Source organism: Pan paniscus, chromosome 17 (genome assembly GCF_029289425.2).
Source record: "Pan paniscus chromosome 17, NHGRI_mPanPan1-v2.0_pri, whole genome shotgun sequence".
Taxonomy (NCBI): domain Eukaryota; kingdom Metazoa; phylum Chordata; class Mammalia; order Primates; family Hominidae; genus Pan; species Pan paniscus.
This window is the reverse complement of record NC_073266.2, coordinates 64,335,531-64,361,757: the sequence shown is the minus strand read 5'-3', so window position 1 is coordinate 64,361,757 and position 26,227 is coordinate 64,335,531. Positions and strand designations below refer to the sequence as shown.

The 26,227-nt window shown below is 42.2% G+C and overlaps 2 protein-coding genes across 16 annotated transcripts in view; one reads left to right on the top strand and one right to left on the bottom strand.

Moving 5' to 3' along the window:
• The window catches only part of KATNAL2 (katanin catalytic subunit A1 like 2), a 298,323-nt gene extending 275,836 nt beyond the window's left edge, over positions 1 to 22,487 (bottom strand). For all 7 annotated transcript variants that reach the window (XM_063597270.1, XM_055102405.2, XM_063597268.1 and 4 more), the window contains exon 1: positions 22,349 to 22,487. The gene's annotated coding sequence lies outside the window, so the exon portion shown is untranslated. The remainder of the gene's footprint in view (positions 1 to 22,348) is intronic.
• A 213-nt stretch (positions 22,488 to 22,700) lies between these two features.
• Positions 22,701 to 26,227, top strand: part of PIAS2 (protein inhibitor of activated STAT 2) — a 130,669-nt gene continuing 127,142 nt past the window's right edge. For 5 of the 9 annotated variants that reach the window (XM_034943622.3, XM_034943616.3, XM_034943615.3 and 2 more), the window contains exon 1: positions 22,709 to 22,953. In XM_034943622.3, coding sequence (XP_034799513.1) covers positions 22,930 to 22,953 — 24 coding nt within the window. In that variant the 5' untranslated portion in view covers positions 22,709 to 22,929. Of the gene's footprint in view, positions 22,954 to 26,227 lie in introns of all 9 variants that reach the window. The other 4 variants (XM_063597264.1, XM_034943617.3, XM_063597266.1 and 1 more) reach the window with 2 other exon arrangements.

Sequence of the window (26,227 nt, the reverse complement as noted above, 5' to 3'; positions counted from 1 at the left end):
TCTGGGGAGTCATACAGGCCAGGGCTGGAATCTTGCCCCATCACTAACTCCTAATTTTAGGAAAGGTATTGGACCTGTTCAAACCTTGTTTCTTCATATGCAAAATGGGAACAGTAATAATCTCTCATAATGTGGTAGGGATTAAATGAGACAAGGAGTGGAAAGGACTGCCTTACTCAAGTTTCCTTGATTTAGAGATTGTTTGCTTTTTTTGTCTGTAAGAGAATGAATAATCAACAAAACAAAGAGACTTAGCTCTATTAGTTTTAAAAATGAAGGGGGTGTATTTTACTGGAAGGATAGCAGGGTAACCTATGTCATTAAGCCAAGGAAACATTGAGCAACAAGGTTCAGAAAGGGCAGAGACCAGTGTAGCTTCAGGGGCCTCAACAGCTGTTCCCTTCACTCCAAAGTGTCCTGCCATTAGTATGACTCATCTTCAAACTTCTTTAGCCTACACATCAATCAGCTCAAACTTGCAAGGAAAAGAATGCTGTCTCTGACTAATGGATGGACTTTTCTCTCAATCAGTGTTGCTTTCAAATCAAATCAATTGTGGCTAGCATGCAGGATCTCAGATATGAATAGGTCTGCAGGGCCTATAAGAAGGAAAACAAAGTTGACATTCACCCCAAAAAGTATGTGATTCCAGTGCTTGGAAATGCCTGGCACACGATGAATACTTTATGGGTTTTGGCTATTAGTGTTGTGACTGTTGATAGAATACCCTGTAAGTTTCAGCCTCCATACATTTGATTCTGCCATATTTTACCACTGAGATGACATCCCTTCTCTTTTTGAATGAAAATAAATCATTCTTTTCTTTTTTTTTTTTTTAATTGTGAGATGCAGTCTCATTCTGCCGCTCAGGCTGGAGTGCAGTGGCACAATCTCGGTTCACTGCAACCTCCGCCTCCCAGGTTCAACAATTCTCCTGCCTCAGACTCCCAAGGCACTGCAGGTGCGTGCCACCACACTCAGCTAATTTTTGTCTTTTTAGTAGAGACGGGGTTTCACCATGTTGGCCAGGATGGTTTTGATCTCCTGACCTTGTGATCTGCCCGCCTCGGCCTCCCAAAGTGCTGGGATTACAGGCATGAACAACCATGCCTAGCCTCATTTCGTCATTTATTCTGAAAATACTTATTTCATACTTGACGTGAGTCAAACAATGGGGATAGAATAGAGAATAAAGTCCCTGCCTTCACTGAACTTATATGCTAGCAAAGGACTGGGGGTGCAGGAATTGATCATACCCATAATACATGTATTAATATAATTTGAGGTAGTGATATATTCCATAAAGAAAATCAAGCAGTTTGAGAGGATAGATAATGATACTGGAGGAAGGATAGTGACACTAAGTGAACCAGGGATAAAGGGAGTTGAAACAAGGGACTGCGGAATGTGATAAGGCATTTGATTCTTATTTTTAGAGTAATGTAAACCCATTGAAAGATTTTGAATAGGAGGGTGGTGAGATCTAATTTATATTTATAAAATATTATCATGGATGTTATATGGAATGAGAGAGAAAGCAAGGAGATAAGATAGATGGCTACTGAAAGTTATCCAGGTCAAATGGTGGCAGTAGCAGTGGAAGTATTGAAGAACGATCAGAGTTAGGATATATTTTGTGTTTATTTTGTTATAAAATATCTTAAGCATACAAGTGTAGAGAATAATACATTGATATATTCACCTTCCAGATCTATCAAATCCTAACATTTTGCCATATTTGCTTCAGATCCTTTCTTTTTTAAAGAAAGAAAACTGTGTTAAGTATAGTGGAATACCCAAAATAGCCTTTACGGATCCTATTCCCATCCCCCAGAGGTACCAGCTGTCCTGGTTTTGATAGTCACCATTCACATGTAAGGTTTTGAATTTTTATCACATATGTATATATCCATGAATATATAGCATTTATGTTTTTTGAAGAACGTATATAAAGAGTAGATAACTTTTTCCAACTTGACCTTTTCATTTAACATTGTTTTTGAGATTTGCCCATGTTTTTATATGTAGCTCTAGTTTATTCATTTTTTTCTTATTCTACACAAAGCATTTTTTTTTTTAATTTTTTGAGACAGAGTCTTGCTTTGTCACCCAGGAGTGCAGTGGCACAAACATGGCTCACTGCAGCCTCAACTTTCCAGGCTCAAGTGATCCTCCCACCTCAGCCTCCCAATTAGTTGGGACTACAGGTGTGCACCACCATGACAGCTAATTTTTGTATGAAGGGAGATCTCCCTATGTTGTCCCAGCTGATTTCTAACTCCTGGGCTCAAGTGATCCTCCTGTCTCGGCTTCCCAGAGTGCTAGGATTACAGGTGCAAGTCACCGAGCCTGGCCCACATAGTATTCTTTTGCAGGAATATATCACAGTATCTACTATCATGTTGATGGACAGGTTCAGTTTTCATTTTTTCATGATTACAAACAGTGATGCAATAAATATCCTTGTACATGTCTCCTAGTGCACATGTACATGTATGAGAGTTTCTCTAGGTCAGTGCTTCCTAAACTTTTTCAGGTCATAGAACTCAGAAATGATAAAATTTGTGTGTTACATTGGTAAGCTGGAGGGAATTTAGAAGCATCTATATATGCAGCTTGGTGAAAAAGATCACACAAACATTGATACATTATTATTAACTAAAGCCCATACTTTATTCAGATTTCTTTAGTTTGTACCTAGTGTTCTTTTCTGTTTCAGGATCCCAGCCAGGATACCATATAACATTTAGCTATTAAAAAATAAAAATAAATAGAAAATAATAATAATAAAAATTTTAAAAAACAAAAAACATTTAGCCATTATGTCTCCTTAGTCTCCTCTAGGCTGTGACAGTTTCTCTGACTTTGTTTTTGATGACCTTTATATTTTTAGGAGTACTGGACAGGTATTTTGTAGAATGCCTCTCAATTGAAATTTGTCTATGTTTTTCTCATGAAAAACTGGGGTTATGAGATTTAGGAAGATCACAGAGGTAAAGTACATTCTCATCAGACCATATCAAGAGTTCATACTCTTATAGTGGTTTCTCACACCTCATCAGAACCTGGAAAGTGATGAAAAACTGCCTCAGGACAGCCTTCCTGATAGAGAGGTGAGTGAAAAACAGATTTTTAGCAGTTCCTCACAAACCTCCCACATTGGTTTATAGTCACTTAATCTTGTTTTCTGGCATACCTAGTAATTTTTTTGTTTTTTTTTTTTTTTTTTTTTTGAGAAGTTTTGCTCTGTTGCCCAGGCTGGAGTGCAATGGCATGATCTTGTCTCACTGCAACCTCCACCTCCCGGGTTCAAGCGAATCTCCTGCCTAAGCCTCTGGAGTAGCTGGGATTACAGGCACCCGCCACCACACCTGGCTAATTTTTAAAATATTTTTAGTAGAGATGGGGTTTCACCATGTTGGCCAGGCTGCTCTCGAACTCCTCATCTCAAGTGATCCACCTGCCTCAGCCTCCCAAAGTGCTGGGATTACAGGCATAAGTCACCGTGTCTGGCCCATAAATTTGGATATGTAGTATTTTCATCATCATTCAGGTAAATAGTTTTAAAATTTTCATGGTGATTTCTCTTTTGACCCCTAGATTATTCATTTGAGATGGAATCTCGCTATGTTGCCCAAGCTGGTCTCAAACTTATGGGCTCAATCGATCCCCCCACCTGAGCCTCTTAAGTAGCTGAGAATACAGGTGCATACCACCATGCCCAGCACCCCCAGGTTATGTAGAAAAGTATTTCTTAATTTTTAAATATAAAAATTAAGATTTTCTGGTTATTATTCTTTATTGACTTCTAGCTTAATTGTGCACAGACCGTACTCTGTATGATTTCAGTTCTTTAAAATTTATGGGCACTTGCTCTATTGTCAGAGTATGTTCAACTTTTACAAATAATCCATGTGCACTTGAAATAATGCATTTGTGAACATTAATATATAAATTGGGTTATGTTTTTTAATCATGTTATTTCAAAAATCTATATCTTTAATGATGTTTTGTTTGATTTTGGGGCTCAGTTACTGAGATAGTTATGGTAAAATGTTCCACCATAGAAAAGTGGATTTTGTCTGTTTCTCATTGTGGTTCTGTATGATACACTGAGGCCATATTATTAGGTGCATACAAACTTGAAATTTTTTATTTTACTGGTAAATTTAAGTCACTCAAGGAAGTCTCAACTATGGCATCCTCAACAGATATTTATAGTTCATTTATAGTTCCTACTGGTCCAGAGGGTCTTTTTTTTTTAATTTTGAGATGGAGTCTTGCTCTGTTGCCCAGGCTGGAGGGCAGTGGTGCAATCTCAGCTCACTGCAACCTCTGCCTCCCAGGTTCAAGTGATTCTCCTGCCTCAGCCTCCTGAGTAGCTGGGACTACAGGCACACACCACCATGCCTGGCTAATTTTTGTATTTTTAGTAGAGATGGGGTTTCACCATGTTGATCAGGCTGGCCTCGAACACCTGACCTTGCGATCCGCCTGCCTCGCCCTCCCAAAGTGCTGGGATTACAGGTGTGAGCCACCGTGCCCGGCCTCTTTTTTTTCTTTTGCAATGTAAACTTATTTAAATACATAAAACTATCCTGTTGCAGTGGCACATGCCTGTAGTACGAGCTACTCTGGAGGCTGAGGTGGAAGTCTTGCTTGAGCTCAGGAGTTCGAGTCCAGCCTGGACAATATAGTCCATTTAGCCTTCGAAGGCTCCAGAAGAGATATTTTTGCTGCCCCAAAGAGGTGGCGGCACCTCCTTAAAATACCTGTGCTGGCTGGGCCACTTTGTCAGCAGCTTCCTCAGGAAAACATGGCTGCAGAGCTTACTTCCTGTTGGGCTTCCTGTGCCTTGGTTTCTCCTCCTAGCTGACTCAGGGAGTCAGTGGGTGTTGCGGCCCTAAGTAGTCTTCTAGCATGTGTTCTGGTTAGTAATTATCTTAAACTGTGTGCAATATGCTATTAAATCTATACATTGGGTTCTTAAACCTATTAATTCTAGAGTTTCTATTAGGTTATTTTTTTCAAGCATGCACATGTGTAAGCATGCTCTTATTGCAGTCTTTTTCTGGTTGCTCTGGTAGGTTTCCTTTTGTTTGACATTTCTGTTAGTTCTGACTCAAAATGTTTGTTTCCATGTATGGTCTGCTAATTTTTGACTAAATACTGGTCATTTTTTGAGCAAATTATTTATAAGATATTTTGACATTTAGCCGCATATCTACAACTATCTGATCTTTGACAAACCTGACAAAAACAAGCAATGGGGAAAGGATTCCCTATTTAATAAATGGTGCTGGGAAAACTGGCTAGACATATGTAGAAAGCTGAAACTGGATCCCTTCCTTACACCTTATACAAAAATTAATTCAAGATGGATTAAAGACTTAAATGTTAGACCCAAAACCATAAAAACCCTAGAAGAAAACCTAGGCAATACCATTCAGGACATAGGCATGGGCAAGGACTTCATGTCTAAAACACCAAAAGCAATGGCAACAAAAGCCAAAATTGACAAATGGGATCTAAAACTAAAGAGCTTCTGCACAGCAAAAGAAACCAGCATCAGAGTGAACAGGCAACCTATAGAATGGGAGAAAATTTTTGCAACCTACTCATCCGACAAAGGGCTAATATCCAGAATCTACAATGAACTCAAACAAATTTACAAGAAAAAAGCAAACAACCCCATCAAAAAGTGGGCGAAATATATGAACAGACACTTCTCAAAAGAAGACATTTATGCAGCCAAAAGACACGTGAAAAAATGCTCATCATCACTGGCCATCAGAGAAATACAAATCAAAACCACAATGAGATACCATCTCGCACCAGTTAGAATGGCGATCATTAAAAAGTCAGGAGACAACAGGTGCTGGAGAGGATGTGGAGCAATAGGAACACTTTGACACTGTTGGTGGGACTGTAAACTAGTTCAACCATTGTGGAAGTCAGTGTGGCGATTCCTCAGGGATCTAGAACTAGAAATACCATTTGACCCAGCCATCCCATTACTGGATATATACCCAAAGGACTATAAATCATGCTGCTATAAAGACACATGCACATGTATGTTTACAGCGGCACTATTCACAATAGCAAAGACTTGGAACCAACCTAAATGTCCAACAGTGACAGACTGGATTAAGAAAATGTGGCACATATACACCATGGAATACTATGCAGCCATAAAAAATGATGAGTTCATGTCCTTTGTAGGGACATGGATGAAACTGGAAACCATCATTCTCAGCAAACTATCGCAAGGACAAAAAACCAAACACCACATGTTCTCACTCATAGGTGGGAATTGAACAATGAGAACACATGGACACAGGAAGGGGAACATCACACACTGGGGACGGGGACTGTTATGGGGTGGGGGAAGGGGGGAGGGATAGCATTAGGAGATATACCTAATGCTAAATGACGAGTTAATGGGTGCAGCACACCAACATGGCACATGTATACATATGTAACAAACCTGCACGTTGTGCACATGTACCCTAAAACTTAAAGTATAATAATAATAAAATTTTCAAAAAAGATATTTTGACATTTAGGCTGATGATACCTTATTGTGGAGATAATTTTTGTTTGTTTATGCCTGGTGCCTATGGATTGCCAGTCTAGGACCAGTTTATTCAACATTCTGGGTTTCAGATTTCCTGATTAGTATAAAACCAGACTGCAATTTGTGGAAGTGCTGACCTACCTCTGGTTTATTTTTACCCTATGGGGCCTCATATTAAATATGGAGCATGTTTATTAACCTCTTCATCTCCTGTGGGCACTAGATTTAGATTTCTTTTTCTCTTGCCCCATAATCTTGCAAAAATCACAACTCAGTTTGTCAATTTTGCCTTTGCATTGGTAAATTCCTTCAGAAAAAATGCTTGGCTTAATTTCCTTGAATATCGTCATCTAGATTTTGGCCAGATAATTCCTTATATTAGATATTTGCCTCTAGTTTTTTTTAATCCAGCTTTTTTGTTGTCCTCAGATGGTGAGTTGGATCAAATTACCAAGTTATAAAATATATATGTTAACATGAGATCGTCCTTGAATTCCTGAGGTAAATTTGCAGTTTATAAGTGAGATTTAAAAAACTACCTTGGCTGGGTGCAGTGGCTAACGCCTGTAATCCCAGCACTTTTGGAGGCCGAGGCGGGCGGATCACCTGAGGTCAGGAGTTTGAGACCAGCCTGGCCAACATAGTGAAACCCTGTCTCTATTAAAAATACAAAAATTAGTGGGGCATGGTAGCACGCACCTGTAATCCCAGTTACTAAGGAGGTTGAGGCAGGAGAATCGCTTGAACCCAGAAGGCAGAGGTTGCAGTGAGCTGAGATCGCACCATTGCACTCCAGCCTGGGCAACAGAGCAAGACTCTGTCTCAAAACAAACAAGCAAACAAAAAAACTACCTTTGCCTGGTTTTGGCATCAAAGTTATAATAGCCTTGCGAAATGAGTGAAGAATGCTTTTTTTTTTTTTTTTTTTTTTTTTTTTTGAGACAGAGTCTTGCTCTGTTGCCCAAGCTAGAGTGCAGTGGCACGATCTCGGCTCACCGCAACCTCCGCCTCCTGGGTTCAAGTGATTCTCATGCCTCAGCCTCCTGAGTGGCGGTGCATACAGGCGCACAGCACCATGCCAACTAGTTTTTGTATTTTTATTACACACAGTGTTTCACCACGTTGGCCAGGCTGGTCTCAAACTCCTGACCTCAGGTAATCCACCCGCCTTGGTCTCCTAAAGTGCTGGAGTTACAGGTGTGAGCCACCGTGCCCAGCCCTTTCATTTTTTAATTTCTTTTAGTAGTTTGTATACATTTCTTCTGTGTTCTCATATTTATTGGAAGGAAACTATTTATTCTTTTATTTTAAAATTTCTGCAGAATCTACAATTATGGTTGGCTCCTAAATGTAAATTTTGTTCTTGTTTTCTAATGCTTTTCTTGAAAATTCTTGCTAGTGGGACGGGTGTGGTGGCTCACGCCTGTAATCCCAGCACTTTGGGAGGCCAAGGCGGGCGGATCACGAGGTCAGGAGATCGAGACCATCCTGGCTAACACAGTGAAACCCTGTCTCTACTAAAAATACAAAAAAATTAGCTGGGCATGGTAGCACGCACCTGTAATCCCAGCTACTTGGGAGGCTGAGGTGGGAGAATCACTTGAACCCGGGAGTCGGAGGTTACAGTGAGCCAAGATCGCCAGTGCACTCCAGCCTGGCAACAGAACTAGACCCCGTCTCAAAAAAAAAAAAAAAAAAGAAAACAAGAAAAAAAAAGAAAATTCTTGCTAGAGATTTGTCTATTTATAATTGCTTTCAAAGAGCAACACTTTAATTGTATTGGTCTCTATTTTATTGTTTTTTCCATTTAATTATTTTCTACTGCTGTCTTTATTTCTTTTATTCTACCTTTATTTCCTCCCTCCCTCTCTCCCTCTCTCTCTCTCTTTTTTCTCTCTTTCTCTCTCTCTTCCTTCCTTCCTCTTTCCTTCTTTCTCTCTCTCCCTCTCTTTCTTTCTGACAGTCTTGCTCTGTTGTCCAGGCCGGAGTGCAATGGTATGATTTTGACTCACTGCAACCTCCGCCTCCTGAATTCAAGTGATTCTCCTGCCTCAGCCTCCTGAGTAGTTTTGACCACAGGTGTGTGCGACCACGCCCAGCTAATTTTTTGTATTTTTAGTAGAAACGGGGTTTCACCATGTTGGCCAGGCTGGTCTTGAACTCCTGACCTCAGGTGATCCACCCACCTCTGCCTCCCAAACTGCTAGGATTACAGGTGTGAGCCACCACACCCTGCCTTTTTAAATTTTGAATTCTATTTAATTTTAAATTTTTTATTTTATTTTGATTTATTTATTTATTTTGAGACGGAATCTCACTCTGTTGCCCAGGCTGGAGTGCAGTGGAGCGATCTCAGCTCACTGCAACCTCCGCTTCCTGGGTTCAAACAATTCTTCTGCCTCAGCCTCCCAAGTAGCTAGTACTACAGGCACATGTCACCACGCCTGGCTAATTTATTTATTTATTTATTTATTTATTATTATTATTATTATTTCCTGAGACGGAGTCTCACTCTATTGCCAAGGCTGGAGTGCAGTGGCATGATCTCAGCTCACTGAAACCTCCGCATCCTGGGTTCAAGCAATTCTTCCTCAGCCTCCCGAGTAGCTAGGACTACAGGCGTGTGCCACCATGCCTGGCTAATTTGTTTGTATTTTTAGGAGAGACCAGGTTTCACCATGTTGGCCAGGCTAGTCTCAAACTCCTCACCTCATGACCTGCCTGCCTTGGCCTCCCAAAGTGCTGGGATTACAGGTGTGAACCACTGCGCCTGGCCTATTTATTTTTTTTAAGATGGAGTCTCACTCTGTCACCCAAGCTGAGGTGCAGTGGTTGCTCACTGCAACCTACACCTCCCAGGTTCAAGTAATCCTCCTGCCTCAGCCTCCCAACTAGCTGGAATTACAGGTGCCTGCCACAACACCCACTAATTTTTGTATTTTCAGTAGACACGGGGTTTCACCATGTTGGCCAGGCTGGTCTCGAACTCCTGACCTCAGGTGATCCACCTGCCTCGGCCTCCCATAGTGCTGGGATTATAGGTGTGAGCCGTCGCACCCGGCCTGCTTTTCTTTTTTCTAACTTCATTCACTGGACATAAATTTCCTCTAAAAGCAGATTTATCTTCATCCTACTAGTGTATGTTATGAATCTATGTCAAAAAGATATCTTGAAGAAGGTTCTGTTCTGGAATCTAGGTCATTTAACTCATAGTCTATAAATTTTAATAGTAGTGACAAATTAGGAGAATAGAAGATATTTGAAACTGAATATATTAGTGATATGTAAAAAGAGGCATATAGAGATAACTTGGCAAAATAGAAAGAAGACAACAGAGTTCTATCATGAAGTCAAGAACAAGCATTTCAAAGAAGGGCTGATATTCAATATTATCAAATAATTTCAAGGTTAAGGAAAATGTTGAGCAAAAATATTTGATCATTGAAAAGTTATTAACCACATACATTGCTGGTGAGAGTCTGAAAAGTTGTATAAATATTTGACAGTTTAGTAAAAAGTTAAGGACCAGGTGCAGTGACTCATGCCTGTAATCCCAGCACTTTGGGGGTCGACGAGGGCGGATCACCTGATGTCAAGTGTTCAAGACCAGCCTGGCCAACATGGTGAAACACTGTCTCTACTAAAAGTACAAAAATTAGCCGGGCGTGGTGGCATGCGCCTGTAATCCCACCTACTCGGGAGACTGAGACAGGAGAATCACTCAAACCTGGGAGGCAGAGGTTGCAGTAAGCTGAGATCACATCACTGTACTCTAGCCCAGGTGACAAGAGTGAAACTCTGTCTCAAAAAAATAAATAAATAAAAAATTTAAACATACTTCTTCTCTATGTTCCAGCAATTCCATTCTTAAATATTTATTTTAGAGAAATAAAATAAGATATCTATAAAATGCCCCGTATAAGAAAGTTGATAGCATTTATTTACAATAATCAAAACCTGGAAACAACTTAAATGTCCATCAACAAGAGAAAGGATAAGTTGGGGTCTATTCATACAATAGAATACTACTCAGCAATAAAAAGAAATGAATTGTGGCCAAGCGTGATAGCCCATGCCTGCAATCCCAGCACTTCGGGAGGCTGAGGCAGGTGGATCACCTGAGGCCAGGAGTTTGAGACCAGCCTGGCCAACATGGTGAAACTCCGTCTCTACTAAAAATACAACAATTTGCTGGGCATGGTGGCACACACCTGTAGGCCCAGCTACTTGGGAGGCTGAGGCAGGAGAATTGCTTGAACCCGGAAGGTGGAGGTTGCAGTGAGCTGCGATCATGCCATTGCACTCCAGCCTGGGCAACAGAGTGAGACTCTGTCTCAAAAAATAAAAAAAACAAAAAAAAATTGAAATATGCAACATGTCAACCTCAAATAATTTATGCTGAATTTAAAAAGCCAAGCAGAAGAGTATAGGCTGTATGATTCCACTTATATTAAATGTTAAAATATAGAAAACTAAACTTTAGTATTAGAAATCAGAGCAAAGCCGGGCACAGTGGCTCACACCTGTAATCCCGGCACTTTGGGAGGCCGAGGTGGGTGAATCACAAGGTCAGGAGTTCGAGACCAGCCTGGCCAAATGGTGAAAACCTGTCTCTACTAAAAGTACAAAAAAAATTAGCAGGGCGTGGTGGCACATGCCTGTAATACCAGCTACTCGGGAGGCTGAGGCAGGAAAATTGCTTGAACCCGGGAGGTGGAGGTTGCAGCGAGCCAAGATCGTGCCATTGCACTCCAGGCTGGGCAACAGAGTGAGACTCTGTCTCAAAAAAAAGAGAAAGAAATCAGATCAAAAGTTGTTTCTGGTGGGAGGTTTGACTGGGAAGGGGGAATAGGAATCTTCCTGGGGTTGATGAAAATGTTCCGTATCAGGGGGGAGGAGCCAAGATGGCCAAATAGGAACAGCTCTGGTCCACATCTCCCAGCGTGAGCGATGCAGAAGACAGGTGATTTCTGCATTTCCAACTGAGCTTTGAAGAGAGTAGTGGTTCTCCCAGCATGCAGCTTCAGATCTGACATCAGGCACACTGCCTCCTCAAGTGGGTCCCTGACCCCTGAGTAGCCTAACTGGGAGGCACCCCCCAGTAGGGGCAGACTGACACCTCACATGGCCAGGTACTCTTCTGAAACAAAACTTCCAGAGGAACGATCAGGCAGCAGCATCTGCAGTTCACAATATCCGCTGTTCTGCAGCCACCACTACTGATACCCAGGCAAACAGGGTCTGGAGTGGACCTCTAGCAAACTCCAACAGACCTGCAGCTGAGGGTCCTGTCTGGTAGAAGGAAAACTAACAAACAGAAAGGACATCCACACCAAAAACCCATCTGTACGTCACCATCATCAAAGACCAAAGGTAGATAAAACCACAAAGATGGGAAAAAAACAGAGCAGAAAAACCGGAAACTCTAAAAATCACAGTGCCTCTCCTCCTCCAAAGGAACGCAGCTCCTCACCAGCAACGGAACAAAGCTGGATGGAGAATGACTTCGACGAGTTGAGAGGAGAAGGCTTCAGACGATCAAACTACTCCGAGCTACAGGAGGAAATTCGAACCAATGGCAAAGAAGTTAAAAGCTTTGAAAAAAAATTGACGAACGGATAACTAGAATAACCAATGCAGAGAAGTCCTTAAAGGACCTGATGGAGCTGAAAACCAAGGCACAAGAGCTACGCGACGAATGCAGAAGGCTCAGTAGCCGATGCGATCAACTGGAAGAAAGGGTATCAGTGATGGAAGACGAAATGAATGAAATGAAGCGAGAAGAGAAGTGTAGAGAAAAAAGAATAAAAAGAAACGAACAAAGCCTCCAAGAAATATAGGACTATGTGAAAAGACCAAATCTACGTCTGATTGGTGTACCTGAAAATGACGGGGAGAATGGAACCAAGTTGGAAAACGCTCTGCAGGATATTATCCAGGAGAACTTCCCCAATCTAGCAAGGCAGGCCAACATTCAGATTCAGGAAATACAGAGAATGCCACAAAAATACTCCTCGAGAAGAGCAATTCCAAGACACATAATGTCAGATTCACCAAAGTTGAAATGAAGGAAAAAATGTTAAGGGCAGCCAGAGAGAAAGGTCGGGTTACCCACAAAGGGAAGCCCATCAGACTAACAGCTGATGTCTCGGCAGAAACTCTACAAGCCAGAAGAGAGTGGGGACCAATATTCAACATTCTTAAAGAAAAGAATTTTCAACCCAGAATCTCATATCCAGCCAAACTAAGCTTCATAAGTGAAGGAGAAATAAAATACTTTACAGACAAGCAAATGCTGAGAGATTTTGTCACCACCAGGCCTGCCCTAAAAGAGCTCCTGAAGGAAGCACTAAACATGGAAAGGAACAACTGGTACCAGCCACTGCAAAAACATGCCAAATTGTAAACACCATCAAGGCTAAGAAGAAACTGCACCAACTAACGAGCAAAATAACCAGCTAACATCATAATGACAGGATCAAATTAACACATAACAATATTAACTTTAAATGTAAATGGGCTAAATGCTCCAATTAAAAGACACAGACTGGCAAATTGGATAAAGAGTCAAGACCCATCAGTGTGCTGTATTCAGGAAACCCATCTCACGTGCAGAGACACACATAGGCTCAAAATAAGGGATGGAGGAAGATCTACCAAGCAAATGGAAAACAGAAAAAGACAGGGGTTGCAATCCTAGTCTCTGATAAAACAAACTTTAAACCAACAAAGATCAAAAGAGACAAAGAAGGCCATTACATAATGGTAAAGGGATCAATTCAACAAGAAGAGCTAACTATCCTAAATATATATGCACCCAATACAGGAGCACCCAGATTGATAAAACAAGTCCTTAGTGACCTACAAAGAGACTTAGACTCCCACACAATAATAATGGGAGACTTTCACACCCCACTGTCAACATTAGACAGATCAACAAGACAGAAAGTTAGCAAGGATACCCAGGAATTGAACTCAGCTCTGCACCAAGCGGACCTAATAGACATCTACAGAACTCTCCACCTCAAATCAACAGAATATACATTCTTTTCAGCACCACACCACACCTACTCCAAAATTGACCACATAGTTGGAAGTAAAGCACTTCTCAGCAAATGTAAAAGAACAGCAATTATAACAAACTGTCTCTCAGACCACAGTGCAATCAAACTAGAACTCAGGATTAAGAAACTCACTCAAAACCACTCAACTACAAAGAAACTGAACAACCTGCTCCTGAATGACTACTGGGTAAATAATGAAATGAAGGAAGAAATAAAGATGTTCTTTGAAACCAATGAGAAAAAACACACAACATACCAGAATCTCTGGGACACATTCAAAGCAGTGTGTAGAGGGAAATTTATAGTACTAAATGCCCACAAGAGAAAGCAGGAAAGATCTAAAATTGACACCCTAACATCACAATTCAAAGAACTAGAAAAGCAAGAGCAAACACATTCAAAAGCTAGCAGAAGGCAAGAAATAACTAAGATCAGAGCAGAACTGTAGGAAACAGAGACACAAAAAACCCTTCAAAAAATTAATGAATCCAGGAGCTGGTTTTTTGAAAAGATCAACAAAATTGATAGACCGCTAGGAAGACTAATAAAGAAGAAAAGAGAGAAGAATCAAATAGATGCAATAAAAAATGATAAAGGGGATATCACCACCGATCCCACAGAAATACAAACTACCATCAGAGAATACTATAAACACCTCTACGCAAATAAACTAGAAAATCTAGAAGAAATGGATAAATTCCTCGACACATACATCCTCCCAAGACTAAACCAGGAAGAAGTTGAATCTCTGAATAGACCAATAACAGGCTCTGAAATTGAGGCAATTATCAATAGCTTACCAACCAAAAAAAAGTCCAGGACCACATGGATTCACAGCCGAATTCTACCAGAGGTACAAAGAGGAGCTGGTACCGTGCCTTCTGAAACTATTCCAATCAATAGAAAAAGAGGGAATCCTCCATAACTCATTTTATGAGGCCAGCATCATCCTGACATCAAAGCCTGGCAGAGACACAACCAAAAAAAGAGAATTTTAGACCAATATCCTTGATGAACATTGATGCAAAAATCCTCAATAAAATACTGGCAAACCGAATCCAGCAGCATATCAAAAAGCTTATCCACCATGATCAAGTGGGCTTCATCCCTGGGATGCAAGGCTGGTTCAACATACGCAAATCAATGAATGTAATCCAACATATAAACAGAACCAAAGAGAAAAACCACATGATTATCTCAATAGATGCAGAAAAGGCCTTTGACAAAATTCAACAACTCTTCATGCTAAAAACTCTCAATAAATTAGGTACTGATGGGACATATCTCAAAATAATAAGAGCTATCTATGACAAACCCACAGCCAATATCATACTGAATGGGCAAAAACTGGAGCATTCCCTTTGAAAACTGGCACAAGACAGGGATGCCCTCTCTCACCACTCCCATTCAATATACTGTTGGAAGTTCTGGCCAGGGCAATCAGGCAGGAGAAGGAAAAAAAGGGTATTCAATTGGGAAAAGAGGAAGTCAAATTGTCCCTGTTTGCAGATGACATGATTGTATATTTAGAAAACCCCATCATCTCAGCCCAAAATCTCCTCAAGCTGATAAGCAACTTCAGCAAAGTCTCAGGATACAAAATCAATGTACAAAAATCGCAAGCATTCTTATACACCAATAACACACAAACAGACAGCCAAATCGTGAGTGAACTCCCATTCACAAATGCTTCAAAGAGAATAAAATACCTTACAAGGTATTGAATCCAACTTACAAGGGATGTGAAGCACCTCTTCAAGGAGAACTACAAACCACTGCTCAATGAAATACAAGAGGATACAAACAAATGGAAGAACATTCCATGCTCATGGGTAGGAAGAATCAATATCATGAAAATGGCCATACTGCCCAAAGTAATTTATACATTCAATGCCTTCCCCATGAAGCTATCAATGACTTTCTTCACAGAATTAGAAAAAACTACTTTAAAGTTCATACGGAACCAAAAAAGAGCCTGCATTGTCAAATCAATCCTAAGCCAAAAGAACAAAGCTGGAGTCATCACACTACCTGACTTCAAACTATACTACAAGGCTACAGTAACTAAAACAGTGTGGTCCTGGTACCAAAACAGAGATATAGACCAATGTAACAGAACAGAGCCCTCAGAAATAATGTCGCATATCTACAACTATCTGATCTTTGACAAACCTGAGAAAAACAAGCAATGGGGAAAGGATTCCCTATTTAATAAATGGTGCTGGGAAAACTGGCTAGCCATATGCAGAAAGCTGAAACTGGATCCCTTCCTTACACCTTATACAAAAATAAATTCAAGATGGATTAAAGACTTAAATGTTAGACCTAAAACCATACAAACCCTAGAAGAAAACCTAGGCAATACCATTCAGGACATAGGCATGGGCAAGGACTTCATGTCTAAAACATCAAAAGCAATGGCAACAAAAGCCAAAATTGACAAATGGAATCTACTTAAACTAAAGAGCTTCTGCACAGCAAAAGAAACCAGCATCAGAGTGAACAGGCAACCTATAGAATGGGAGAAAATTTTTGCAACCTACTCATCCGACAAAGGGCTAATATCCAGAATCTACAATGAACTCAAACAAATTTACAAGAAAAAAACAAACAACCCTATCAAAAAGTGGGCAAAGGATATGAACAGACACGTCTCAAAAGAAGACATTTATGCAGCCAAAAGACACGTGAAAAAATGCTCATCATCACTGGCCATCAGAGAAATACAAATCAAAACCACAATGAGATACCATCTCGCACCAGTTAGAATGGCGATCATTAAAAAGTTAGGAGACAATAGGTGCTGGAGAGGATGTGGAGCAATTGGAACACTTTGACACTGTTGGTGGGACTGTAAACTAGTTCAACCATTGTGGAAGTCAGTGTGGCGATTCCTCAGGGATCTAGAACTAGATATACCATTTGACCCAGCCATCCCATTACTGGGTATATACCCAAAGGATTATAAATCATGCTGCTATAAAGACACATGCACACGTATGTTTATAGAGGCACTATTCACAATAGCAAAGACTTGGAACCAACCTAAATGTCCAACAATGACAGACTGGATTAAGAAAATGTGGCACATATACACCATGGAATACTATGCAACCATAAAAAATGATGAGTTCATGTCCTTTGTAGGGACATGGATGAAACTGGAAACCATCATTCTCAGCAAACTATCAGAAGGACAAAAAACCAAACACCACATGTTCTCACTCATAGGTGGGAATTGAACAATGAGAACACATGGACACAGGAAGGGGAACATCACACACCGGGGATGGGGACTGTTGTGGGGTGGGGGGAGGGGGGAGGGATAGCATTAGGAGATATACCTAACGCTAAATGACGAGTTAATGGATGCAGCACACCAACATGGCACATGTATACATATGTAACAAACCTGCACATTGTGCACATGTACCCTAAAACTTAAAGTATAATAATAATAAAATTTTAAAAAAAATAAGTTGAGCTCTTACTAAAGGTCTAAAAAAAAAAAGTTCTGTATGTTGATAAGAATTTTTCTATATGGATTAAAGTGTTTACTTCAGATCTAAGGATTTAACTATATTATATATGTAATATCATATACAATATTATATATTAAATATATAATATCATATATAATATATTAAATATATAATATATTATATATTAAATATATATTATAATTTAATATATTATATATGATATTATATATATATCATATACATTATATATATTATATATATCATATATTACATATATATTATATATTAAATTATAAATCGTATACAGATGACGACCACACTGCTATGCTTTCGAAGTTTATGTTTCAACTTTTTATTATTTATTTATTTTTGAGATGGAGTTTCACTTTTGTTGCCCAGGGTGGAATGCAATGGCATGATCTCCACTCATTGCAACCTCTGCCTCCTGGGTTCAAGCGATTCTCCTGCTTCAGCCTCCCAAGTTGCTAGGATTACAGGCATGCACCACCACACTTGGCTCATTTTATTTCTTTAGTGGATAGACATGGGGTTTCACCACGTTGGTCAGGCTGGTCTCGAACTCCCGACCTCAGGCGATCCACCCACCTCAGCCTCCCGAAGTGCTGGGAATATAGGCTTGAGCCACCGCACCCAGCCTCAACTTTTTATTTTTTAATTATTTGTTTTTTTTTTTAAAGGCTAGTCAAGTGATGCAGTGAAAGTGGAGAAGAAACAAATTTGTGATTAAGGTTTTCAGAATAAAAAGTTGAGGCCGGGAGCAGCGGCTCACACCAGTAATCCTAGCACTTTGGGAGGCCGAGGTGGGAGGATCATTTAAATCCAGGAGTTTGAAACAGCCTGGGCAACATGGTGAAACCCTGTCTCTACAAAAGATACAAAAATTAGCTGAGAGTGGTGGTGTGCCCGTGGTCCCAGCTACTTGGGAGGCTGAGGTACGAAGATTGCTTGAGCTGGGAGGTGAAGGTTGCAGTGAGCTGTGATCATGCCACTGCACTCTAGCCTGGGCGACAGAGTGAGAACCTGTCTCAAAAAAAAAAAAAAAGTGAGGAAAAAAATTTTTTTAATTCCTTGTTCAGTTTCCTTGATACTAGTTTTGGTAAAGTCTAAGACTAAGACAGTATTGGCAAAGTGTGTAGGAGTTAGGAAATGTGATATAAATAGATATATGCTTAGCAAAAGAAGAAAAGTGGCTTGGAAAACATCTGGGAGGCCTGAGCACTGTTACAGGGAGAGAGGAAGTAATCAGTGGGAAGGAAAAGAGAGATATTAAAATCAGTAAAGTCTAATGGGTTCAGAGACAGATGTGAAAGGATTAAGAAGACAGGAGCTTGGAACTAAACTCAAGGTTACATGGTTGGTCCAACCAGGTTGGAATGCTCTTTGCTAAAATTACTAGGATATATCATATGGTTCTTAATTATGTTTCTTAATGAAGTGCTTTTTTTTTTTTGGTATGTGTTTATCAGCTGTTTAGATTCAAAATCAGCTTAGCTGTTTAGATACAAAAAATTTACCATCTTTCACTTTATAAATTTACAGAGTACACTCATATACCTGATCTATCAGATCAGGTATCTCATCCTGAGATAGGTGTAGTCATTTTTCTTTTCCAGATTAGAAAAATTAAGTTGAGACTTTGCTAAAGTTACACAGCTAGTAAATGGAAAAGCTACTCCTGAGATTTTTGACTTCGTGTATTAAAATCTTATGACACTTTATGCCAGGCGCAGTAGCTCACGCCTGTAATCCCAGCACTTTGGGAGGCCAAGGCAGGTGGATCACGAGGTCAGGAGTTCAAGACTAGCCTGACCAAGACGGTGAAACCCCATCTCTACTAAAAGTACAAAAATTAGCTGGGCATGGTGGCGGGTGCCTGTAATCCCAGCTACTTGGGAGGCTGAGGCAGAGAATTGCTTAAATTCGGGGGGGCAGAGGTTGCAGTGAGCCGAGATCGTGCCACTGCACTCCAGACTGGGCAACAGAGCGAGACTCCGTCCCAAAAAGCAAAAACAGAAACAAAAAACAAACAAACAAAAAAACTTAGGACACTTTAATCACAGTACTTATAATGAATCTTCTAATTTGGAGCCATTTTAAGAGGGTGGCCTAGCCAGGTAATTGCCTGGAGATTCAATCCATAAAGAGCACTAAAACATTTTACCATTGGAAATGTAATAAAGAAAAAGGATATATTTAATAGAATTCCTCTGGTAGAAGAGTTCAGCATGTGGCTGGCACTGGTACTTTGATATGTGGCCTTTTGTGAGTGATAAGATTACTGCACCTCCCTCCTTCTCCACTCCCCTTTAAGGGTATACCACATTACTATGTTATAAAGAAGTTGGATTCAAGTAAGTGCAGGGATTTCTTTTTAATGAGGATATATAAATCTAGACCAGAGCAGAAATGATCACAACAGTGAAGAGAAACATGCCCTTTCTACCCTTTACCACTCAGCCATTCCTTTGAACATATATTGAATGATTATTGGGGAGTATAGATTAGAAAAAATGCCAAATTAATAATCTGGTCTGGTGAGACAAAGTAGCACCCTATTTCAGAATTCTTTCTATTGCAACTAATAGAAATCTCAACTCAAACAATCTAAAACCTTACAAGAAAGGCATTGGCTCAAGAAAACTGGCCAGTACAGAGGCAGAGTGAGTATCAAAGTCAATGCTGAGATTTTGTGTGTGTGTGATTTTTCTGCTCACAAGAAGGGTTGGTTCTCAGGTTGGCTCTTCACTGTAGCAAAATGGCGAGTGTTCCACACGCCAGAAAGTCTTATCTCTAATCACTGAATAAATGTCCTAGGCTTCCCTGTGATTAGCCTACCTTAGGGCACGGGTCCACACTTGATCTACTTGGCAAAGCCTATAAATGCTCAGTACTAATCAGATTTATATGCCCAGTTGTGATCTAATACTGTGGCCAGAATGACATAACAGTCCTTAATGACTCAGGCCAGTCTAGGGCAGCACCTAGAACTCTTTGCAGTCAAACCTACCCAACCCATCCAGGAGCTGCTACACATTGAGGAAGGGGCAGAATGAATGCTGGGAAGCAACTACAAAGAACACTGCACATAAGTTTCAGTGGGGCTTTGCTTTTCTTTTCTTACTGTTTTGTGTTTATGTTGGTCCTCTTTATGGGTGTAAGCTCCTCTGTGGCAGGGCTGTATTGTACTCTATTCGTCTATTCCCCGAAAACTCCTCCCACAGTGGCATTCACTTAACGCCTACTAAACAATGTTAAATTCTACTGAGGTGTAAATCAAGGTCTACGGAGAATAAATCAAGAGTAAGAATAAGCCAAGCTAAGATCACAAAGTTAATGGTGGAGAGACAGATTTAGAACCTGGACATTGTTCATTCATTCCTTTATTCATTAAACAAATACAAGGCCAACTATTTGTTAGGCATTTATCAGCCATTATAGTCTAGTGGGTTTACAATTTTTTAACATAAAATTTTAAAATAATAATTTTTATTTTTTGAGACAAAGTCTCACTCTGTTGCCCAGGCTGGAGTGCAATGGTGCGATCGCAGCTCAATGCAACCTCCACCTCCTGGGTTCAAGCAATTTTCCTGTCTCAGCCTCACGAGTAGCTGGGATTACAGGCATGTGCCACCACACCCGGCTAATTTTTTTTTTTTTTTTGAGATGGAGTTTCGCTTTTGTTACCCAGGCTGGAGTGCAATGGCGCTATCTCCGCTCCCTGGAACCTCCGCCTCCAGGGTTCAAGCGATTCTCCTGCCTTAGCCTCCGGAGTAGCTGGGATTACAGGAATGCGCCACCACGCCTGGCTAATTTTGCATTTTTGGTGGAGACGGGGTTTCTCCATGTTGGTCAGGCTGGCCTCCAACTCCCAACCTCAGGTGATCCGCCCGCCTCTGCCTCCCAAAGTGCTGGAATTTAGAGCGTGGGCCACAGCTCCTGGCCTAATTTTTGTATTTTTAGTAGAGACAGGGTTTCACCATGTTGGCCTGGCTGGTCTGGAACTCCCGACCTCAAGTGATCCACCTGCCTCGGCTTCCTAAAGTGCTGGGACTACAGGCATGAGCCACTGCACCTGGCCAAAACAATATGTGTGTGTGTTGTGTATATATACACAACACACACACACACATATATATACACACGCACACACATATATATCAAATAAACAATTACACAAATACCTACATAATTACCATGGAGACATCTCAGGAAGAAAAAGTTCAGGGTCCTAGGAGAGGTCATAACGGGAATTTGAATTAAAATGTGGGATGTGGGTGAGGGATGGTCTTCCTGAGGAAGTGACACTTAAAGTGAAACCTGAAGGATGAACAGGAGTTAGGAACAAAGAAAAGAGTGGGAAATTATTCTTGGTTCAAGGATCAACATTTAGAAGCCTTAAAACTTGAGGGGAGGCCGGGTGCAGTGGCTCACGCCTGTAATCTCAGTACTTTGGGAGGCCGAGGCGGGCGGATCACCTGAGGTCCGGAGTTGGAGACCAGCCTGACCAACTTGGAGAAACCTCGTTTCTACCAAAAATACAATCGCAGCTACTCGGGAGGCGGAGGTAGGAGAATCGCTTGAACCCAGAAGGCAGACATTGCGGTGAGCCGAGATCGTGCCATTGCACTCCAGCCTGGGCAACAAGAGCAAAACTCCGTCTCAAAAAAACAAAACTTGCGGGGTGCGGGGGCAGGGGAGAGGAAGGAAGACCTGGAAGTGCAGTGCGGATGAAACGTGGGGTAGTGGGAAGAGGCGGTAGGTAGGAGGCTGATTAAACAGGGCCTTAAAAGTTACATTGTTTTAAAGACCTTTCGTATGTGGGTTCCACCCAATTCTTCAAGGAAATTGAACCCTGGACACCGTCCAGCGATTTTTCTGGCCATCTTGACTCAGCATCTTCCTTCATCCTATCAGCACATTACGGGGGGGCCATCAAGCTTCCTTCTATCTACTTACTCTGCCTTGGCGTTTGACTCCTTCCTAGCTATCAGATTTCCCTGACTTTTTAGCATGGCCCTTCTGAGCGCTCTTATTTCACTTCTCCCCCGCCCCAACCCCACCGCCTAACTCTCCCAACTCTGCAGTCCGTGACCTTCAGGTGCCCTTCAAAGTCAGAAAAACTCGGCAAGGTTGGTACTTGCAGGACATTAGCAATTCAAAGAGGTGTCACACAACCTCACCATTAGATGGGAACAATAGCTTACCCAACACCCATATTTAGATTATTCCGCCACAACTACTCTGGGGGATGGTTTTATTTGCGGCGGCTTTCTCCGTCCATAGCCACCGCGTGAAGGGCACCGTAAGAATCTTCCCGAATGCTCCTGTCACGCGTCCGGGCCGCCTCTTCTTCCTCCCCGCCACTTCCCCAGGCCAGGCCCGCGGATAACGCCTCAGTTGCGACCCAGCTCTAGGCAGTCCGCAGGGGCCTCCGCCGGGGAGGGAAGGCACGACCTGGGGCCGAGCGGGGCCAAGCCGCGGGGCAACACGCCGGGGCAGGCGCGGGCGGGCGCTGTCGCCGCGCGGACGGAAGGCGCGGGCGGAAGGCGGTCGCGCGGGTGGGCAGGGGGCACCGCTAGGGGCGGGGCTTCGGCGCGTCGGAGGCGGAGCTCCCGCGCCGTTCACGTGACGGGCCCGGCTGTAGCGGCGGCGGCCGCGGCGTCTTAAGCGGCGCCCAGTGCAGGATGGTGCTGGAGGCGGCGGCGGCCGTGGTGGCGGCAGCGTCGTTGGCGGCAGCGGGAGTGGGTGCGGCGGCAGCGGCGGCGGCGCCCGCGGGTGGTATAAAATGGCGGATTTCGAAGAGTTGAGGGTAAGCGGGGGCGCGGGAGTGGAGAGCGGAGGCCGCGGGGGAGGGGATGGGAGAGGAGGTGGGGAAACCGCAACGTCGCCGGCCGCCGCCTGCTCGTGCCTCCGGGGCCGGTTGGCGGAGCCCTGAGCCCCGGCCCGCGGACGAACGGGCGCCGAGGGCGCGGGGGAGGGGAGCGGGCCGGCGGAGGGCACGCGGGCGGCGCGGGGGCGGCGGGCCTGGGCCGCGGCGAGCCGGCTCCTGAGTGCTGCCCGTGGTCCGCACACCTGGCGCGGGGGGCCGGGGCGCCCTCCAGGAGGGGCACATGGGGACCCGACATCCCGGTTCGCAGTGAGGGCCGATGTGGGAAGCAACGTTTGATCTTGCACCTTCACCGGGGTGTACGTGTCTGTGGCGATTCACAAGTCTGCATGCTACTCACTTGGTGGAGGACTGTTTTCTGAAAGCTGAAGTTGCGTTTAGGAATCTCTCCTCTTCTTATGGCTGATGCTACCGTTTAGTCAGGTCTGTCACGAGAAAAGGCCCCTTCTCCCACCCTTGCCTCCTAACATCTTCGAGGAGCCTAATGTTTGGGGATCCCTGCCTTCAATAATCGGCCTTAAACCTCGATATTTTCTTAGTGTTTTAGTAAGAAATCTGCAAACTCTATGTTGTGAGGTTTGTGCACCCCTTTTACTCTTGAGGAAAAATATTTTTTTCTTCTCAGTCTTAAAACAAGATCATAACTTTATTGTTGATACCCTTGTATAGCAGAGGTCTGGAATAGGGCTGTGATGGGGGTAGAACAGAAGAGACTTTTTCCCCCCAGACTGATAACCTTTAAAGTCCTAACTAAGTGTGACGAATGAGATGGATTTGTGTGTATCGCTGAATTACTGGCGACATAAATGAGATGTTTACGGACAGAAACCCTGATTTTTAAAAAAAAAAAAAATGTATCAAGGTAGAGATGAGTGTAAACTTGAAATTACATTTACTGCAACTCGTTTGTGTAACACTTATTAGGATTTCTTTTTCAAATAAGGAAGAGGAATCCGGTAAAAGGTTCAGTTTTGTATATTTATTGTTTTCCGCAAGAGATGGGATGGGGGAAGGATGTTGGCTGGTTACCTGCTTAGTGGACGTGAGCAAAAGAACGTATGCTCTGCTCTAAACGGAGATTGTTGGAGTTTGCACAGTGCCTGCCATATTCCCTCCTGCTGTTTCAAAAATAATTATTAAGTTCCCAGTAAACGCATATTAATACATGTTATGCCCCATACTAGTTTATGCAGAGAACCATGAGTGTAGGTAAAGGGTGTTCATACTTGATAAGTTTAAGGGTTTTAGTGGCTCAGAGCCCCAGCTGTAGAGCTTTTAACACCTGTGGAGCTTTTCAAACAACGAACCCTGAGCCTCACCTCTGTAAATTCATGCGTTAGATTTAGGATGGGTTGAGAAGACTGAACTCTGAAGTTATATTTATTTTTACCTGCCATCTAGTTTTAATTTTTGTGTAGTAACAGATGTATACAAGTTTTCTAAGTTCTTTTTTTTGTTGTTGTTAATGAAAACTTTCCAGGATTTTTATTAGACTCTTGTGAATGTTGTTGGCCAAAGCTTAATGTAAAGCGAAGAATTTACTCGCTCTTATAGAGCAGAGTAAAAGCAGTCCGTGCTCAGATTGGAGTGCAACCAGCAACTGGAAAGTGATAGAAACCAAAGAAGCTTTTTTTTCTCTTCCTTTCTGCCTTCCTCTCTCTCTCTTTTGGTTTGTGGATCAGCTTCATTCTCTCTTCCTGTAAATCAGCTGTCTTTACTTCTTGCATTTGTTAGAAGATGGCCCCTCTCCCACAATTCATATGACGTGCCCAACAGAGACTAACTGGGGAGAATTTTCAGAGGAGGGAGGGGTACAGGCTGGGCACATGCAGTAAGCATCATCTGCTTTTCTTTGCCTTAACTGCTCTGTGCAGACCCATGTTACCCTACACTTGAAGATGAACTGTACCCCGCCCTTACACCCCATTACAGACAGTAATGATGATGATGGTATATACCCATTTTAATACAGTGGTTATTCCATGCCTGGTTCTGGTCTAAGCATTTTTTCTATACTTATTTAATTCTCACAATTTTTTCAAGAAATTGAAGCACAGAGAGGTTAACCTGACCTAAATCACACAGCTTGAGATTTGAAAAGCTAAGATTTTTAATCTTAGACATGTAGCTTTTAGAGTCTGGGCTTTTCAGAGCCCGGGCTACACTACTTTGTTCTGGTACCTTGGGGTCTAGGTGGAGCTTCTAGCCATCATCCTGCGATTGTTCCTAAATTAAATGATTGGTAACATCCTTCTTGTGTGACATTATAATAAAGGAAGAAAAACAGACTAAAAAACGGAATAGAAAGAAAGAAAAGGCGAAGAAATAATCTTGGATTCTCAAAATGATGGTCCTTGGATCAGAATATATTGTGGTGGTCAGAGTGATGCTCAAGTAAATTATAGGACCAGGAAAAATTATGGGCATTAGTTTGTTGGCTAACTTCTTGGCAGTAGAGAAATTGGTCAGCCGATCTGGATGCCACATATTTGGCTGCTGATATGCCACAGAGAGGATTTCCATTACCCTTCAAGGCTACTCATTTTGGACAAGTATAACCAGAGCAGTTCACATCCTGGCTAGTGCTGCATCTATACTGGAGATAGGGAATTTTGGGAAAGGTAATCCTCAGTGTGGTTTGGTGACCCTGGTGCCTTTGCTTTTCAGACTTGTGTGTCGGGGGTGGGGTGGGGGGGGAGGGTTGGTTATTCGATTAGGCAACTGTTAAGGGGGTCGCCTGACTATTTCAGTTTTGGAGACTGCTGCGTGAGCCAGTACCAGAGATCTTGGCTGGTCATAGCAGAATATGGCAGCTCTATACCTTGTTACCTTTCAGTCTGGGTGACCAGAATACCAGCCCACCTCTCTTCCAGTTCTTCTGGGAGAGAGAATCTGATTGGCTGAGTTTAGGTCTCTACTTCAGTTCTAATCATCCATAGCCAGGGGCTTAGGGTCAAAGCACACAAACCTGATCAGCAGATTATCCTGATGGATTGAAGGAAAGGAAGTGGGGAAGTTCTCTGAAAAGGGAAAATGTGGCCTGTGTGCTCAAAGATGGTTACAATTATGTGTTATATATTAGAAGCTTTCAAGGTGCCAGAGAAGAAATTACTCAATTTACCAGTTGCTTATTTATGGCATCTGTGTTGTTAGGAGTTGAAGGAGTGATTAGTTTGTGAATGAACAGATTTTGAAT